This window comes from Zalophus californianus, chromosome 1 (genome assembly GCF_009762305.2).
Source record: "Zalophus californianus isolate mZalCal1 chromosome 1, mZalCal1.pri.v2, whole genome shotgun sequence".
NCBI classification, from domain to species: domain Eukaryota; kingdom Metazoa; phylum Chordata; class Mammalia; order Carnivora; family Otariidae; genus Zalophus; species Zalophus californianus.
Genome location: NC_045595.1, coordinates 214889977 through 214907725, shown reverse-complemented (window position 1 = coordinate 214907725; position 17749 = coordinate 214889977). Strand labels below are relative to the sequence as shown.

At 65.0% G+C, this 17749-nt stretch overlaps 1 protein-coding gene across 1 annotated transcript in view; it reads right to left on the bottom strand.

Annotated features, from left to right (window-relative positions):
• Positions 1–50: 50 nt before the first annotated feature.
• Positions 51–17749, bottom strand: part of COL18A1 (collagen type XVIII alpha 1 chain) — a 49686-nt gene continuing 31987 nt past the window's right edge. The window contains 26 exon segments of the mRNA XM_027582965.2: positions 51–429; positions 632–747; positions 1108–1305; positions 1574–1810; positions 2730–2762; positions 3307–3435; positions 3900–3973; positions 4065–4218; positions 4707–4740; positions 4742–4839; positions 5070–5113; positions 9000–9062; positions 9492–9534; positions 10511–10579; positions 11848–11922; positions 12167–12220; positions 12442–12468; positions 13218–13292; positions 13535–13597; positions 13855–13881; positions 13964–13993; positions 14617–14706; positions 15031–15066; positions 15370–15441; positions 16058–16093; positions 16952–16978. Coding sequence (XP_027438766.2) covers positions 216–429; positions 632–747; positions 1108–1305; positions 1574–1810; positions 2730–2762; positions 3307–3435; positions 3900–3973; positions 4065–4218; positions 4707–4740; positions 4742–4839; positions 5070–5113; positions 9000–9062; positions 9492–9534; positions 10511–10579; positions 11848–11922; positions 12167–12220; positions 12442–12468; positions 13218–13292; positions 13535–13597; positions 13855–13881; positions 13964–13993; positions 14617–14706; positions 15031–15066; positions 15370–15441; positions 16058–16093; positions 16952–16978 — 2118 coding nt within the window. The 3' untranslated portion in view covers positions 51–215.

Sequence of the window (17749 nt, the reverse complement as noted above, 5' to 3'; positions counted from 1 at the left end):
ACCAGGCTTTGTTTTAAACTTTTTAAAAAATACACTCTTTGGCTTCCTTTTATTTCTTGAGGGTGAACCGTATGCTGTGAACCATACAGGAAAGTGTCCCAGCTGGGTCCCCACCCTGGGGGGGTGGGCAGAAGCTCCGGCACAGCAGCTTCTCCACTCTCCCGGCCCTCCCCTCTGGCCCCATGTCCGCCTGTCCGTCTGAGCCGGCAGAGCCCCTACTTGGAGAAGGAGGTCATGAAGCTGTTCTCGATGCAGAGCACAATGAGGGTGTTGTGGCAGCCCGTGGCTTTCTGCGCCAGCAGCCGGCCAGCCAGCAGCGAGGACGCCTGGCCCGTGGCTGCTGCAGCCTCTGTCCGCCACGTCTCGCAGTAGCTGTCGGTCAGCCGGCGTCCGCTGGGGTCTGAGCCGTGCCACACGCTCTTCTGGGGCCTGCAAGATGCAGCGGCCATCAGCCCCAGACCAGGGCCTGCCGCTCAGGGAAAACGGGGTATTTCCCGAAGGCCCACCATGGCAGCTGGATGTGGGGCCAGGGGGAGGGCGGGGAGCTGGGGTCCTTGGTCCCTGGGGGCTCCACTTCCCAGACCACACCCCCTGCCCATCTGCTCTGGGGGGCACAGCCTGGGGAGCCTACCAGGCGGGGTGCTGCAGGACATCTCTGCCATCGAAAGAGAAGATGCGGGCCCCGGGCTTCAGCCGACCCTCGGAGCCTGAGAATAAGGCCTCCCAGCTGGGGAACAGCACCTCGTCCTGAGGAGGGAAGTGCAGTGGGGCTTATTCCCTCCCGGGAGATGTCCTGCCAGAGGTGGGCCAGCTCGCAGGGCACCCTCCCCAGTCCCAGATCCGGTCTGGCCCCGAGGAGCGCACAGTGGTGGTCAGGAGGCGCGTAGGCCACCAAGTCCCCCATCGACGTTTCCTAACCCAAGCTCCAAGGCGGCTGCACGTGAGGGCCTGGCCCTGCGGCCTGAACCCGAAGACACCCCCTGTGACGCATGGGACCCCTGGCAGGTGGCTGCAGGGGCTGGGGGCCGTGTGGGAGGCCCTGAGGGGGAGGGCCCGCCCACGTCCACGTCCACGCCCACGCCCACGCCCCAGAGCAGCCGCACCCACCCTGAGGTTAACGATGGGCACGCTTGTGCGGTCGGCCCGGCGCACGACGCTGTAGAGGTCCTGCAGCCGCGAAGACAGGAAGGCGCGGAAGGTGCCGGCCAGCCCCACGGCGCGCGCCTGCTGGAAGCACTGGAAGTCCGCCCCGCGGATGCCTCGCATACCGCCCGGCTGGGGGCTGTTCAGTGCCACCAGGTGCAGCTGTGGGGGAGAGCCGCGGGATCAGCCACCAGCCCCCGCGGGGCACCCGGCCCCCCCAGGGCTGAGTGTGCACCCTGCTGGGGGCCCTGGGGTCCAGAGCAGCCACCCTCGGGCCACCACCCCATCCAGCTCCCAGCAAGTCCCTGTCCTCGGCTCTTCCAGAGACAACCAGAGAGCAAGCCCCAGGTCCAGAGAACTGTCCCCGGCAGCCCCAGGAGTCCTTGTGAGCTGAGGGGCTGGGGAGTCCACATGGGGGGGTGTCACTCACCACTGGGTGGTAGTCCTGGTGGGTGTGGGTGTGGGTGGGCCCGCCAGTGGGGCGAGCTGGCTGGAAGTGCAGGTAGGAGCCGTGCTGTGGGGCTCCGGGGTAGGGCTGGGGGTCCGGCAGACGTGGGGGGCTGGCCAGGATGTCATCTGCCCGCCAGGGCCGCGCCGTGGAGTGGGTGAGCTCCCGCCGGGGGTACGGGTTGCCCACGGGGGGCTGCAAGGCGGCCACCTCGTTGTCCTACAGACGGGAAGGCAGACTGTGGCAGGGGCCCTGCTCTCCTGCATGAATGGGCTGATTCCTGGCTGCCTGTCCAGCACCCCCTGCATTCATCCGCACCCCCGGCGTGTGCTCTGGGGCAGGAGAGGGCCGGCCTGGGGATGGGAGGCTGGAGGGTGCATCCACGGACCCTGGGGTGCCCTGGAGAGTTAGGGCGGGAACCCTGCCAGCCCGATGCCCACAGCGGTTGCCTGGCCTTGTGCTCAAGCTCAGGACCACATTCCCTGACCTTCCAGCGCCCCCCTCACCTCCGCGCAGTCCCCCAAGCTTGCCGCTCCGTAGGCCCTTGCTCCACCCCACCTCAGAGAGGTGACCGGAACCCCATCCAGTTCCCAACAGCACCGAAGGCCTTCTGACGCAGTGTGTGCTTTGCCTCTGCTTGGATCCCTGTGCCTTGTCTCTAGGTGCCCGTGGTTAATAATCCATAATAAAGCATACTGCCTTATTATCCACCATCTCTACCACCTGTCCCCTGCCCGGGAGCTCCACGGGGCAGGGCCTTGCGTGTTCCTGCCTGAAACAGTGCCTGCCATATGGGAGGGCCTGAGACCATGCTGAGTGAATAAATGAATGAATGAATGTATGGGAGAGTGGACCCGCTGGGCTCCATGAGCCGACAGACCTGCGGAACCTGGGACGCACACCACCTAATGCAGCCTCGGTCCTGGGCCTTTACCCTCCAAAGAGCCACAGCGGTGGGAAACCCAAATATTTAGGGCCCTCCCATCCCCCAACCCCCCAGGGGCCCCATCTCTGTGCCTGGCACTATTGGAGGGTGGTGGGCGAGGCCCGAAGGGAGGCAGCCTCGTGGTCTGCGCACCCCGTCCCACACCCCGCACCCCAGGACCCTGGAGCTGTGGAGAGTAAGATGGCTCCTTACCGTCCCGCGTGGGAGCGGCGTCCGCGGCCCCAGCTGGAAGAAGACACAGGGGTTACCCCAGTGACCCCTGATGCCCGGCACCAGCCCCTCCCTGGTGGAAGCCGGTGTGGCCGCGTCCTGGCGCCCATGGCACACAACACCTTATGTGCGTTTACTTTCCAAAGTGGGAGAAGCGTCTGCCTTCGGCTCTGGTCATGGTCCCAGGGCCCTGGGATGGAGCCCTGAGTAGAGTTGGGCTGTCTGCTCAGCGGGGGGTCAGCTTCTCCCTCTGCTCCCCCACCCCCACTTGTGCTCTCTCTCGAATAAAAACTAAAAAAAACTGGGAGGGTCACTTCTCCGTGAACCCTAAACAGCTCCAAAAATCAGTCCACTCATTAAGAGTAAAGAAATGTAAGGAGGAGCTCCGTCCGTCACTCACCCCGCGAGGCGTCCGCCCCTCCGGACAGACCGCGGCTTAGGCCAGCCCTGGGTGTCCGGGTGCGGGGCCCCCCTCCCTCACACGGGCTCACCCGAACCCTACCGCACGGCATGCGAGCTGGGGAAGCTCTCTGGCTCCTTCCACGTACAGGGAACTCACCAGGACCTTCCGGAGCCCGTCGCGGACCCGGACATACAGCTCCTCCCTCTCAGCCACGAAGATGAGCCAGCCCTCCGGCACCCCCGGCACCTTGTCCAGCATGGTCGGATACGTGGCCCAGATCCTCACCTGCTAGAAGCCCGACCTACTGGGTCCCCGTCACACACAGGGAGCATCCGGGCTTGTGGGGGTGGGGAGGTGGACGTCCTCCGATGAGGGACTATCCTGCAGGCTTGAGTGGGGGCCTTTCTCCATCACACCGGCCCCTGAGGATGCTCTGTGGTGCCGGGGGGAGGCCACCCGCAGGGAGGGCTGGACGCCCAGGCCCCACGCTCTCTGTGAGCACTGCTGGGGCTCCTTCCTACTGGCCACATCCTCCCTTGTCCTCCCCTGCCCACCTGAGTGCCCCAGCCGCCCCCAGGCTGCCCACTTCTGCTTTGGGAACCACGTCTCAAGGCCACTGTGCATTTGCCCCAGGGGCAAAGCCGGGCCCAGCGCTGGGCTTCTCTGAAAGCCCACCCACAAAGGGAAGGGTGGCCGGCCGGGCTGGGGCAGGGAGCATCTGACCAGTCAGGCGCAGGGGGCACTCTTACCCCAGAGGAGGTGCCCATGGTTCCAGGGGGCCCAGGGGGCCCAGGTGGGCCTGGGGGGCCAGGAACACTGATGGCTAGAGGAGAGAAACCAGAGATGGGGACGCATGTCCTGGCTGGACCAGCGGGAGCCCGGGCCCCCACTTCCCACCCCCCCACCCGACTTACTTTGCCTGTAAGGGCCCGGAAAGGAAGGGGGTCCTGGGGGACCAGGGGGTCCAGGGGGCCCAGGAGGTCCCTGACGCCCCTCATGGCCGATGCCAGGGGGTCCCTGAGGTCCAGGTGGGCCAGGCTGGCCCCGAATGCTCTCTCCCTTGGGACCCTAGTTGGGGTCAACAAAACAGGAGGCAGGAGAGCTTGAGGGGCCAGGCTTCATCGGCCGAGGCCCTGAGGGAGCAGCTCGGGGCGCCCCCGCCTCCCTCCCCACGCCACAGGGCCTGGGAAACCTGGCCTCCCACATCGTGCACCCTTCACTGGGACGGCGTCCCAAAACGTGGACAGCGGTGCAGCCCCCCGAGAGCCCTCCTCCCCCCTCCGTCCCCCAGGCAGAAGCTGGGGCCTGGGCTCCCTGGAATCTTTGAGGGCAGGCGGTCTCCCTGAGGAAAGAACAGCACCAGCAGGCGAGTGGGCGTGAAGGTGGGTGTGGGCCCCTCGTGCCCCGGGCCCCCCGCCCCGACAGTGGGGGCGGGAACTGGAGGGGAGGGCTCGCGGGCACAGCCTGGGGGCTTGCAGGTGTCCACAGCCCAGCTGCACCGCCCTGGTCCCCTGGGGCCGTGAGCTCTGGTGCAGGCCTGGGGAGCCCAGACTTACCGGAATCCCGGGGTAGCCTGGCGGGCCGGGGGGGGCCGGGGGGGCCGGGCACACTTGAGCCGAAGAATCCGCCGCCCCCAGGCGCACCCTGTTCTCCTTTCTGCCCGGTGCCCCCTCGGTCACCCTTCTCCCCCTGTGGATGGAAACGTTGGTCTGGGAGCAGCCCGGCTCCTGTCGCTGGCGTGGGGGGTGGGCTGACCCCCAGGAGCCCTGGGTGGGCAGGTGAGGCAGCAGAAGCTTCTGGAGCCCAGGTCTGGCAGGCCTGGTGGGACAGGGCTCAGCTCCCCACTTTCCTACACTGCCCGAGCCCCGGAGAAACCAAGTCAGGGTGGGGCGGGTTTCGGGGCCCCGGGTATCACCCACCTTCATTTCAGTCCCCAGCTGGAGGAGGTCGAATGGGAACTGCCCTGCAGGAGAGAAGCAGCGGGGCGAAGGGGGCCCTCGGTGAGCCCCTTGGCAGCGCCCTGCCCCCACCTTCATCTTCCTTCCTCGCTCTCTAGAATTTCTTTGTTTCTGGGTAGATTTCTGGTGGCTCGGCAGGGTTCCCAGAACCCCCGCCCGCCTCCAGGAGCCACAGGTCTGATCCCCTTCCTTCTCTAAATGGCACCTTTTTAGAATTTATTTTTGTTTATGACGGGTCGTTGATTTTTGTAAACTGCCCTCCCAACGTCAGGAAATTGACTCATTCTAACGGTGTATCTGTGCGTCCTCCTGGGTGGTTGACGTTCAAACGCGTGTTGTCTGTAAAAATGGCCGTTTTATTACTTCTTTCCAAAAACACATGGCAGTGTTTCCCTCCCCCATCTCCCGCCGGGCTTCGGCCCCTGTGGCGGCTGGGGTCAGGGGGTGAGGCGGTCGGAGGGTCAGACGCCCGCCCGCGGGCCGCCTGCAAGGGCAGCCCCCAGTGCGGCGGCCCGCGGGGCTCCTTCCACTCAGCCCGGCAGGGGGCGCGCCAGGGTCACCGGTCTCTTCAAAGCGCCGCCGCCAGCTGTCCTGCTCGTTCACTTGCGATCGGTACCGTTTCTTCTCTTTTCTTCGAGGTAAGTTTGCTCTTTGTTTTCGGGCTTCTTGAGCTGGGCGCTTGGAGATGTGTGCCGGGTGAGGCTGTGACCTCCGGAGCAGTGAACGCACCGCGCTGGGAGAGCCTCGGGGCCTGGGGCTGGGGGAGCCGCCGCCTGGAGGGAGCCCCGCGCTGGGGTCCTGCTGCCCCGGGGCCACGGGGGCCGGGGCGCCCCTCACTACCTTCCCTCGCAAGTGTTCTGTCTTCTGCTCCCGCGTGGCTTCTCCATACCCGGGGCTGCTCTGTGTTCACTTTCCAGGTACGGCTCTGATGCTGACGTCCTGCTCGCTTTCTGCCGCACGTGGGCCCGTGTGGGGCCGAGCGGCGCCAGAGCTCCAGGTGGTCACCCAGCGGTCACCCGCCATCAGCTCCTCCACCTCCCGCCGGAGCCGTTCCTTCGCGCGCTGGTCCCATCACTTTGCTGAGAGCCGGCCACACCCCCACGATGACTGCTCCTTTCCGTCAGTCCTGCCCATTACGGCTCTTTACCTCGTGACGCCGCGTTGTAGGTGCAGGGAAATCTGGAACTGCTGCATTTTCCTGGTGGGTTTACCCCTTTATCGTTATAAACAGTTTTTTAGAATTTCTGGCAATGTTTCCTGCCTTGATATAGACTTGTGTGACCTCTCTCACACGCGCACACACACAGTGCATTTGTACACACATGCACACAAGTGCATTCACAGATGCACACATGCACACACACAGGCACACGCGGGTGCACACACACACACAGGCACACACAGGCGCACACACGTGCACACAGGTGCACACACAGGTGCACAGACACACAGGTACACACACGAACAGGTGCACACACAGGTGCACACACACGCACAGGTGCACACACGCACACACAGGAACACGCGGGTGCACACACAGGCGCACACACAGGCACACGCAGGTGCACACACAGGCGCACACACGTACAGGTGTACCCACACAGGTGCACACTCACAGGTGCACACACATGTGCGCACACAGGTGCACACTCATACACAGGTGCACACACAGGTGCACATAGGCGTACACACAGGTGCACACACAGGCGCACACTCATACAAAGGCACACGCAGGTGCCCACACAGGTGCACACTCATACAAAGGCATACGCAGGTGCACACACAGGTGCACACACATGCACACGCAGGTACACACAGGTGCACACTTACAGGTGCGCGCACAGACACAGGTGCACACAGGCACACACGCAGGTGCACACACACAGGCGCACAAACAGGAACACGCAGGTGCACACAGGCGCACACGCAGGTGCACACACAGGCGCACACACATACAGGCGCACGCAGGTGCACACACAGGCACGCGCACACACGCACAGGTGTACCCACACAGACACAGGTGCACACGCAGGTGCACACACACAGGTGCACACAGGCACACAGACACGCGCAGGTGCACACACTCAGGTGCACACACAGGCACACGCAGGCGCACACACGCACAGGTGTACCCACACAGGTGCACACACGTGCACACACAGGTGCACACAGGAGGTGCACACTCGCACAGATGCACACACACAGGCGCACACATGCACAGGTGCACACACATACAGGTGCACACACACGCACAGGTGCACACACACAGGTGCACACACACACACAGGCCTGGTTTGCTTTCCCCAGCTCCCTTCCCAGTAGAGTGCCTTCCTCCCTCCTTCCACGTTCAGCGTGTGTATCCTCACGTTTGCTGACTGTCTTTTGTAAGCAGCATACGGTTTTGTTTTCATCTGTTTATCTTGTGACTGGAGTATGCAGCGTACTCATGTTTGATGCACTGAATGACAGATTTCACGTCAAACCAGCTCTTCTCCTGCCCACTTTCTACATGTGCCGTCGGCTCTGTGTTCCATCTCTCTCCGTTCTGCCTTTTCCGGGGTGCATGTGTCCCCGTGGCCTTCTTCCTGCGTGTTAGCTTCAGTTGCGTGTTCCTGGTCTGTTCTTCGCTTATCTCTGCGCTGCACGGTGCATCCTGACGTGAAGCCAGATGCAAAGGAGGGCTGCCCACTTTGGAGTGGCCTCAGGATGCGTACCAGCAGCACCACCTCCTTCTCCCGAAGGGCCCCCACCATCCCGTCAGGGCTGGCCCTCCGACATCCCAAAGCACATCTCCATGGACGCAGACTCAGATTAGCAACCCCTGTCTTTCCCCATCCCGAAGCCTCTTTTCTGGCGTCTCTCTCTCCGGTAGAGGAGCCTGGTCTTGATCGGTTGCGCGAAGGGCTCCTTGAGCCTCTCCGCAGTCTTGGAAAACCCTTGGCTGTGACTCCTTCAGATGCTCTCCTGCCGGTGCCCCCGACCCCAGCCCTGGCCTGCCTGCTCCGTGCAGACCTCCCCTCACTCTCTTCCCCGTCTCATCTACCTAGACTCGTGCAGACTCTTCGGGTCCAGCTCTCCGTTCCAGAACGGAACTGATTCTTTCCAGGGCTCCCAGCTCCCTGCGGATGCCCTCATCCCCGCCCTACTGGAGCACTTTGTCACTTGTCTCCACCTTAGCTGGGCCTCCTGTGGGCCTGGCTCGCCCGCCATGTGCGCTCCGTCTTGTGTTCTGGTCTGTTCTGGCCATTTTGTTCACCTGCTCAGCCTCATTAAGTCCTAGGCCCTCCAAGAGCTTGAGTAGCCCTTAGAGGAGACCCGGGGTTTCATCTCTGACCTGCCCTCGCTCTGGGCTGTAGCCCCTTCCATGGAGGTCCTGGTCGGCCACCCTTCAGTTGGCACTGCCTGGGGCTGGGGCCCCAGCTCTCCGGTCTTCTGACCTGCTAGCTCCCCGACATTCAGACTGTTGTTTTCTTGTATTTCATTCAGCAGTGGAAGAATTTGGCAGAGGATTCTCACCATCTAAGGCCACTTCTGAGGGCTAGGAGTTCACCACCGCACCCCCCCACCCCAGGGCAAGCTGGCTGATGAGGGCTCCCGCACAGCCTGTGGGAAGGGAGGGGTCGCCCCGAGACCCGCAGCACACTGGGCCCAGCCCTTACCCCTCAGCCCTGCTGCCCAGGACCCCTGTCCTTGAAGCCCTGGGCCTGAGGCTTGCAGGGCCACCCAGGTGTCTCAAGCCCAGACCCAGTGCCACAGGTCCTGTCCGGGCCCGTCCAGGCCCCACGAGCCTGGGAGGGGCTTCTTTCCTCCAGGAGCGCAGCCAGGTCACCACAGAAGCAACAATGTTGAGGAACCCCTTCCCCAGCCCAGGGCCGCCCAGAGCGCCCTCACCTGGTGGTCCTGGAGGGCCCACATCTCCTTTGTCACCCTTGGGTCCAGAAGGCCCCTGGAGCCCTGGAAGGACAGAGATGCCAGCGCCCGTCATGGCGTGTGAACAGAGTGCCTGGTGCACCCGGACCCTGCTGACCGCCGCGTGTGCTGCACCCGTATGGGGGAGGGGCATCACACAGATTTGGAAACCCTCAGGGCGCCAAGCAGAAGCGCTCGGAAGCCTGCCCCAGGGACCGCGTCACTCCCTTGGGTTCACGAGCTGCCAGAGTGGGGGGCGGGGCCGGGGAGCCAGATCTAAATCGTGGGCGGCCGGCGAAGGCTGCACAGTGTCCACTGCTGCCTGGAAGGCCGACTGGGCGGACCCACGAGGCCCGGCAAGGGGGTGTGATCAGTCTGGATTAGTGCGCACGGGGCGCCAAGAGCTCCTGATGCCGGGAGCGGAGGGTTCAGGGGAGCTCCGGCATCCCTCCCCGAGGCCCCGGGCACCCTCACCTGGTAATCCTGGGGGTCCAGGGCGGCCAGACTCCATAAAGGCCTGCAAAGAAGCTGGCCAGTGAGGGGGATGCTCTGCGAGTGGAGCCAGCACCGATGCAGGCCCCCCGGAGCCCAGAGGCCCAGCCCCACCGTGAGGCCACACGGATAGCCCCCCCAGGGGTGCAGAGAGGGGAAGGGAGAGGAAACTGGGCTTTGGGGTCCGGAGCCCTGCTCATGATGGGATCTGCCCCTTCTGGGTCACTTCATGTGGCTGAACGTCGTAAGACAGGGGTGTGTGTCCCTCCAGGACCCCAGGGCTAAAGCCTCAGGCTCCCAGATCCAGCCCTCACTGCCCCAGGGAGGAGCCTGCTCTCTAACAGAATACCTGCCAGGTGGGCCTACCAGGCAGGCGGGCGTGGGTCCCAACAAGCCAACCCCCTGCCAGAAATTGGGCTGGCCCCTCCCTGGAGGTCAGCCCCTCCCTGGGGGTTAGCCCCTCCCTGGAGGTCAGCCCCTCCCTGGGGGTCAGCCGCCCCTAGAGGTCAGCCCCTCCCTGGGGGTCAGCCCCTCTCTGGGGGTCAGCCCCTCCCTGGGGGTCAGCCCCTCTCTGGGGGTCAGCCCCTCCCTGGAGGTCAGCCCCTCCCTGGGGGTCAGCCGCCCCTAGGGGTCAGCCCCTCCCTGGGGGTCAGCCCCTCCCTGGGGGTCAGCCCCTCCCTGGAGGTCAGCCCCTCCCTGGGGGTCAGCCCCTCCCTGGGGGTCAGCCCCTCCCTAGAGGTCAGCCCCTCCCTGGGGGTCAGCCCCTCCCTGGGGGTCAGCCCCTCTCTGGGGGTCAGCCCCTCCCTGGGGGTCAGCCCCTCCCTGGGGGTCAGCCGCCCCTAGAGGTCAGCCCCTCCCTGGGGATCAGCCCCTCCTTGGGGGTCGAGCCCCGCCTCCCCCCCCCCCCCCCCCCCCCCCCCCCCCCCCCCCCCGGGGCCAGGGTGCTGGGTAGGGCCTGTGAGGAGCGTGGGGAGGGAACTTGGCAAAGGGGGAGGACTTACGTTGCTGTCATAGATGGGAGTCCCGGGAGGGCCTGGGGGCCCCGGAGGCCCTGGGGGACCGGGTGGACCCTGCATGGGGAGGACAGCCAGCTCTGTCAGTCACGTTCAAGTCAGGCCATGGACGTGACCAGGGCAGCAGATATGGGCAGGATTATTTCTAAAAGTCTCAGTAGAATCAGAAAACTGAACTCATGGAAAGCATAGAATCCAGAAGCATCCCGTTTACTCTGGGGTTGTGGCGTCCCTGAGCACAGAGCTGCCCCTTCCAGGATGTCCCTTGGGAGACATGGACAGGGTGACAGGTGACATGGCCCTGGACGCTGGGGTGAAGCCTGTGTGTTTCCAAGTTAAGGGGACAGCCCCGGGAGGCTGACACCAGCAGGCTAAGCTTGTGCGTGGACTTCCCTTTACTTGTTCACAGAAAGGGAGCCGAGCGCCGACCTGGCCAGCGTGAGAAGGGCTTCTTCTGCAAGTGACCTGCGTCCTGGACCACGTGCGTCAGGGGGGAGACCAGGGAGAGGTGGTGGGCCATCCCTGCCTGCCCTGCGGTCGCCCCCGCGCCGCTGCCCCACTGAGGCCAGGGGACGGGACGCAGCACGGAGCCGGCCGCTCAGGCGCCAAAAGGAGCCGCCGGAGGCGGAGCCCTGTCCCGGGAGACGCCGTGAGCTGTGCGGGCGCCAGCAGGATGTCATAGCCACCAGGGCACAAAGAATCCAAGAGCCCATCCTCCTTCTCCATGACCCTGACCTAGCGATCTCTCACTACTTCAGAACTCCACGGGACGTGGCCTCTACTTCTTGGTTCTTCACGAGGCGGCAGCCACGTTTAGGCCATGGGAGGAAGGAGGCCACGGTGACGGCAAAACCAGAAAGGTGGCGATTGCCTGAGCCACTGGCCTCAGGTGCCCCTGTGGCCCGCCTGAGCCCCCTGCTCGCGGCTCCAGGAGGGGCGTCCGCCTGGCGGCTGGGCCTCCAGAAACATCACCGAGTGCGCCAGGTGGCTGGCGCGGTGCCCGGCCACGGGGTCGCCAGCAGGTCCTGCGTCCGCACGGCACCCTCTCAGAGACGCGAGGACAAATGCCCGAGCTAGCGAAGTAAACCCCTGCCCGCAAGCTGGCCGAGGTGCTGAGGGAAGGGACGCCACCGTGGGCAGGGAGGGCACGTCTGGAAGCCGCCGTGCCCTTCCGAGAGGGCCACGTGGGGTCTCGGTCCCGGCAGCGGCTTGGGCTGCTGTGTGCGCAGGTGTGGGGTCCTTGTGTCAGCGTGGTCACAATGCAGGGACCCCCCCCGTGACCCTGGGTGTCCAGCCTTGCCGTCCGCCCCTTGGGGGACACTCACCCTCATGCCAAAGCCGATGCTGCTGTGTCCTGGCTCCCCTTTCTCCCCCTTCAATCCGTTCATCCCCGGGCGACCCTGGGGCAGAGCACAGGGGCGGGGGCTGCTGCCGTGGCTCACACCCGGCCTCGCCCGCTCTCGGTCCCCACCCAGCGTCTCCTGGGTACCAGCCCCTGAGGCCCAGCCGCCCATGAGCTGGGCTTCGTCCTGGAGACAGCTGTCCTCACACAGGGACGGTCCCCGGGGGCAGGGCAACCGGAGGGACGGGGGCCACTCCCCTCCCCCATGCTGCCCCGCGCAGTACGAGATGCCGGGTCCTTACCGGGCGCCCAGGGAAGCCAATCTCTCCCTTGTGCCCCGGCCGTCCGTAGGGGCCCTGCAGAAAGGAGGAGGCACCTTTCAGGTGAGCAGAGGCCGGCCCCAGAGGGGCCTCCCGCCCGCGACCTGCCCCCACGTTTGAAAGGTGCAGCGGGGATGTACTCGGGCCACCCGCACCCACTCAGCGGCCCAGCTGTGACAGCACCCGCAGCGACCTTGCGTGTTCTTTGAGACTGCACACGCGTGTTCGCTGTGCAGGGGAGATGTGGGCCTACTCACCGGGGGTCCTCGGAAGCCAGTCTCTCCCTGAACAGAAAACCAGACACACGGTCAAATGGCTGCAGGCCGCCCCCCCACCCCGGCAGCGCCCTTGGGACTCTGACACCAGGGAGGGGAGGACACGGTGCAGGGAGCACACTCTGGATTGGGGTCTTTGTCCCAGGGGTGCATGGATGAGGCCCCCCATGGGGACCCACCCCCCCCGACCTCAGGGCTGGCAGAGTTCTCTGGACCTGGAGATCCGAGGTCCCACGGCCCACCCCCAAACAACCCAGGGAGCCTTGGGGGCCCCAGCAGGACTGCGCCCCACGGCCACTGAATCCAGATCCAGGTCTTCCCCAGACCCTCCCAGAGCCTGTGTCGGGGTGGGGACCTGGGGCACAGTCCCCTCAACCCACTCCTGAGCCTCCTGAGGGAGGAGTGGCAGCCCTCAAGCCTGAGGGGCAGCCTTGTCCTCTGGGCGGGGCCGCTCCTGCAAGCAAGGCCTGGGCTGGACACCCCCCCGCCCCGAGAGCCCCCAGCCCGTCTGCAGGGGAGAACCAGGGGCCGGCGGGTGGTGGCCGGGCTGGGCATGCGGGGCTCTGCAGGAGCTCGAGGTTCTTTCCAGTGTGGCTGTGACCGAGGGACAGACAAGAAAAGGCCAGGGACCCAGGCTACAGAAGTTTCTGGAAGGCTGCTCAGGCGTGGCTCTCACACTTGGGCAGGAACTGGCCCCTCTCGGGCCCCTCCCCAGCCTGGACGAAGGCGAGCCAATCCCAGGCACTTGACTGACTCACCTTGGCCCCTTTCTGGGCGGGGGCCAGCATGCTGCCATCGGGGCTGAAGAGCGGGCCCGGCTCGCCCTTCTCGCCCTGGAACAGCATGGGGGGCAGGCGTGAGGCCAGCTCTGGGGAAGGGGGGGTCCTTGACCCCCACACCCCAGAGTGTGGTGAGCAGGGGCCTCCCCTCCCTGGGCTCTGAGATGGGGGCGTCTCCACGGGGCCTCCATGGGCCACGGGGAGGTCAGAATCGGTCACATCTCCTGGCCACGTGTCCATACCCCAAGGGTCACGGAGGGGGCAGTCCCTGGGCAGATGATGCCCAAGCCGCTCACCTTGGGTCCCGGGAGGCCCCTCTGGCCTTTGGAGCCCAGATCTCCCTTTGGCCCGGCCGGTCCCTGTGGGGAGACAGAGGCAGGAATGAGGGTCACACGAGGGGCCCTGTCCCACCACGGCTGCCTCCTGGTCCTAACCCACGTCAGGTGGAGGAGGGCTCACGACCCTTCACCCCGCGACCCCCACCCCAAGCCTCCGCCCTGGTCCCAGGGGGGCTTTGCTCAGGACCCGGGAGGTTCTTCGGCTTTGCGGGCCCCCTCTGGCGCTGGGCTTGCCAGGGGCTCCCGGCTGGCGCAGGACGGGCTGAGCAGCCACTTACAGGAAAGCCCGCGAACCCCGGCCTGCCCTGCAGGAGAGAGGGGCGGGTCAGTGCAGGGCGGGCGTGTGGACACGGGCTGCAGTTCTCAGCGGGGACAGCTCGCACGTACCTCAGGTCCCGGCACGCCTCCCAGCACTTTCTGTCGGCACGCCGGAGAGACACGGGACCGCGGAAGGAAGGAAGAGACAGCGTGTTTAGAACGAAAATCGAACTCCTCTTACAGGATCAACAAATCCACACAGAAACTAACTGTGCAAGAAAAACGGCCTCGATAGTCCTCCAGGCTCTGGCCTCAAGGTCCCTCAGATGAGGGGGGAAGCCAGCTGCCGGGAGCCTGCCCTGCAATGGAGAACCTTCCAGAGACCCTGGGGCCCAGGGCCAGCCCCCCCCCTCCCTGCTGGGCCTGGGGGCTGGAGCGGAGCCGCCGGCATCGGCAGGAGCAGGGGGACCCCGGCAGGGCAGCTCTGTGAGGCCTGGCGGGAGGGGCCTTTTTCCATCTCGATTTTCTGCTACAGAACTTCTCTTTCTCTCTGGACACCCAGCCCGTATTTTTCTTGTCTTCTAAATAACGTAAAAGTCTCACCAGAATGAGACACAGTCACTGGTTCTGAATAGAACTTTGGGGGTCACCCTGGGTGGAGAGAGCCAGCGGCCCCAGGGGCCTCCCAGCTTCCCGTGGGGTCAGGGCCAGGCCTGCACCCACTGTAGCCAGTGCTGGGGTACGGCGGGCAGAGTGCCTGCCCGGCCATGCAGTGTCCTTACATCCTGCTCCGACATGTAGACGACAGGCCCCGGGGGTCCGGGGGGTCCGGGGAGGCCAGGCTGCCCCACTCCATCCCTCCCTGGGTCGCCCTGGAAGAGAAAGCCAGTTTCCGGCACTCAGATTGCTTGCGGGGGCCTCTGGATTGTCAGGGCAGCTCTGGGAAGGACCCCCAACCCACCCAGGCCTTGGAAGGGGTTCCTGGAGCCTACAGGGTGTGAGAAGGCGCCCGCGGCTGAGGATGGCAGCCCTGAGACCGCCCCCCTCCATCCCAGCAGGGCAGGTTCCAAGCCAGCACCCAAGACTTGAGGGTCTTTGCCCCAAGCCTCCGAGGCCACACAGGTGGCAGGGGCAAGGGCGCCCCCGACGCCTGGCCATGCACCTGCCCCGCTTGGGGACCCTGAGCCCCAACTTACTTTCTCTCCCTGGGTCCCTTTTTCTCCTTTGGGTCCCTGAAGAGATGGAAAGGAAACGGGTCACCTTAAACAGAAACTGACCCCCCTCCCCAGAGACCCCCGGCCACCAGCCCGGGCTCCAAGTGAAGATGTAAAGAGCGCTTCCTTCCTGGGGGGGGGGAGGTGGTGGCGAGCCAGGCAGGCTGCACCCCCAGCCCATGGCCTATGGAGCCGGGGTCTGAGCCCCTCAGGGTACAGAGAACTGGTCAGGAACCCCGGAGACCACACTGAGGCTCCGGCTTCATCAGAGCAGCTCCTGCAGGGTGGTTCCCCCCACTACAGTCCTGGGGAGCCACTCACCTGGGCTCCGGCCGAGCCCTCTCTGCCAGGGAGGCCGGGGAACCCGGGAGGTCCTTCGGCCCCGACTTCTCCCTGTACCCAACACAGGGAGAGACGAGTGTCAGCCCACCGCTCAGCAAACCCTGGTGTCCGGGGGGCTGAGGAGGCTGGGGCTTCTGTGGGTCACCAGCTCACCCCTGAGGGTGACTCAGTCTAGTCGGCCTCCAGCCTCCTTGCTAGGAGCCCCGAGGGGCAGAGAAGGGGAGGGGACCGTGGTTGGACAGGTTCCTGTGGTTCCCAAGGTTCACACCTTGGAGCCGGGAGGAAGGGGTCTGGGGTGAGGGGATGTCCTGGGGGTGTTGGGGGTAGGCGTCCTGGGGTGTCCTGGGGGTGTCCTGGGAGTGCCCAGGGAGGTGTTGGGGGGCAGATGTCCTGGATGGGGGTGTCCTGGGAGTTGCCTTGGGGGAGGGTGCCCTTGGGACAATCTTGGACTCTAAGGAATGAAGGCTGAGACCAGACAGCACAAGCAAGAACCAAAGGGAGAATGACCCTGGGTCTGGCCTTGGAGGTCACTCCATGCAAACCTCATCCCTGGTCTCTGTGGCTCCAGTGGGACGGGGCGAGGGGGCCGATGGGGTCCCTCTTTGCTCCCGAATGGAGCTGGGAAAGATCCCCAATTTCGTGAACCCGAGAAGAGGCTCTTTCTTACCTTGGCGCCCGGTGGTCCGGTTATTCCAGGATCCCCCTAGAGTGGGAGAAGGGTCCCCATGAGTGCGGAGCATGGGCAGCCCACCCCCACGGCGGCGTCCACCCTCCTCCTCCTCCAGGAGGAAGGCAGGGAGGGCTAATGATGTGCATGGCCTCTCAGGGCCCCCTCCCTGCTCAGCCCAGAGCGGAGGGTCCTGGGGGCCGTGGGGAGCTATGCAGGCACAGTGGAGCCTAGACTGTTCTGGAAGCTGCACCTTTCGTTTGCCCCAAGGAGCAGCTCCACCAGATGACTCCATTCTTAAGAAAGTAAAGCCAGTGTGTCTTTCTAAAGCGCAACCTTCTGAGACATCCCAGAGTTTTACAGATCAAAGCAAAACCTTCTAAGACAACATTCACCAAAGGAACTTTCTAAAACATCCTCCAGTGGAGCCTGTATGCCCTTGAACCCATGTGTCTGTGGGGACATGGCGGGCCCGAGGGGGGGGCCCTCCTGGGGCCCCCTCCCCCCCCGGCCACCCATGGGGAGGGGTGGGGGCTAGTGTCCTCCAGGGGGAGGGTCGGGGAGCAGAGAGCAAAGCAGGGAGGTGGGAGGAGTGCCCCAGGCGCCGCCCCACTGCCCCAGAGCCTGGGAGGTGGGGTGGGGGCAGGTTCCTCCATCTTCCCAGGTGGGCAAGCACCCTTCAGATGCACAAAGGTGGGAACCACGCAGCTTTAGAAGGATGCCCCCCCAACACGGAAGTTGCGGATGGACGAACGCCCCCCCCCCCGAACACGGAAGCTCAGGATGGGTGGTGCGTGATCGTCGATTCCCATTAGGGTTTTCCGTAGTTCACACATCGCCCGCGATGGACTCAGGCTACTCCTCTAGCAGGGAGGGAGGGGGGCGCTCACTGACCTTGATTCCGGGCGGGCCGGGCGGTCCCTGCGGGGCAGAGAGGGAACAGAGCCTGAGCCCTGCAGGAGGGTCTTCCCCCCACATGCGTCAGCAGCCCCGCGCGATTGCGGGAGCGGTGGTGTGTCCCCGGCACCAGCTGGACCCCTAAGGCAGCACACAGGCCGGCCGCCGGGGCAGTTGTGCCCGATGCCCTCCGTGGAGGTGGGTGGCCACTTGATGTGACGGAAGTGTCAGTGCATTCGAGCAGATGGACGGCCACTCGGTCCTGCTCTGGGCACTGGCCGCTGCAACTTTGCTGGGCCTCCGAGGGTCCCCATCTCCTCCACGGTCATAAAACAGCCCTGCCGACCCGTCCTGTGTACTTGGGTCTAGGACCCTAAAGAGGGATGGGACCTGTGCCCCCGGGACCTCGCTGCTGCCTCCCACCGGGTCCCTCTGCCCTCAGGCCACACAACAGTGACCTGTCGCCGCTGGGATCACACCCCACTGGATGGCCCGGCAGCTAACTGCAACCGCCAAAGACTAGGAGTTTTAATACGTAAAAGGAAAGACACTGAATTAAACGGCAAATAGCTTATCAGAGGCTTTGTTTCCGCCCAAGAGAAGATTCTCATTAACGTTGCGGGGGGCTCACCCCCGCCGGGCGGAGCGTCTCCACCCACAGTGGGCGCTGGCGGAAGGGCGTCCCGGACGTCCAGCGCCCGTGACAGAGGCACTGCCCACCCCCGACGTGCCCCCCACTTGTCCTAAGTCCTGGGCACTGCAGGGTGTCGCTGGCTCCACCCAACCCAACCCCGA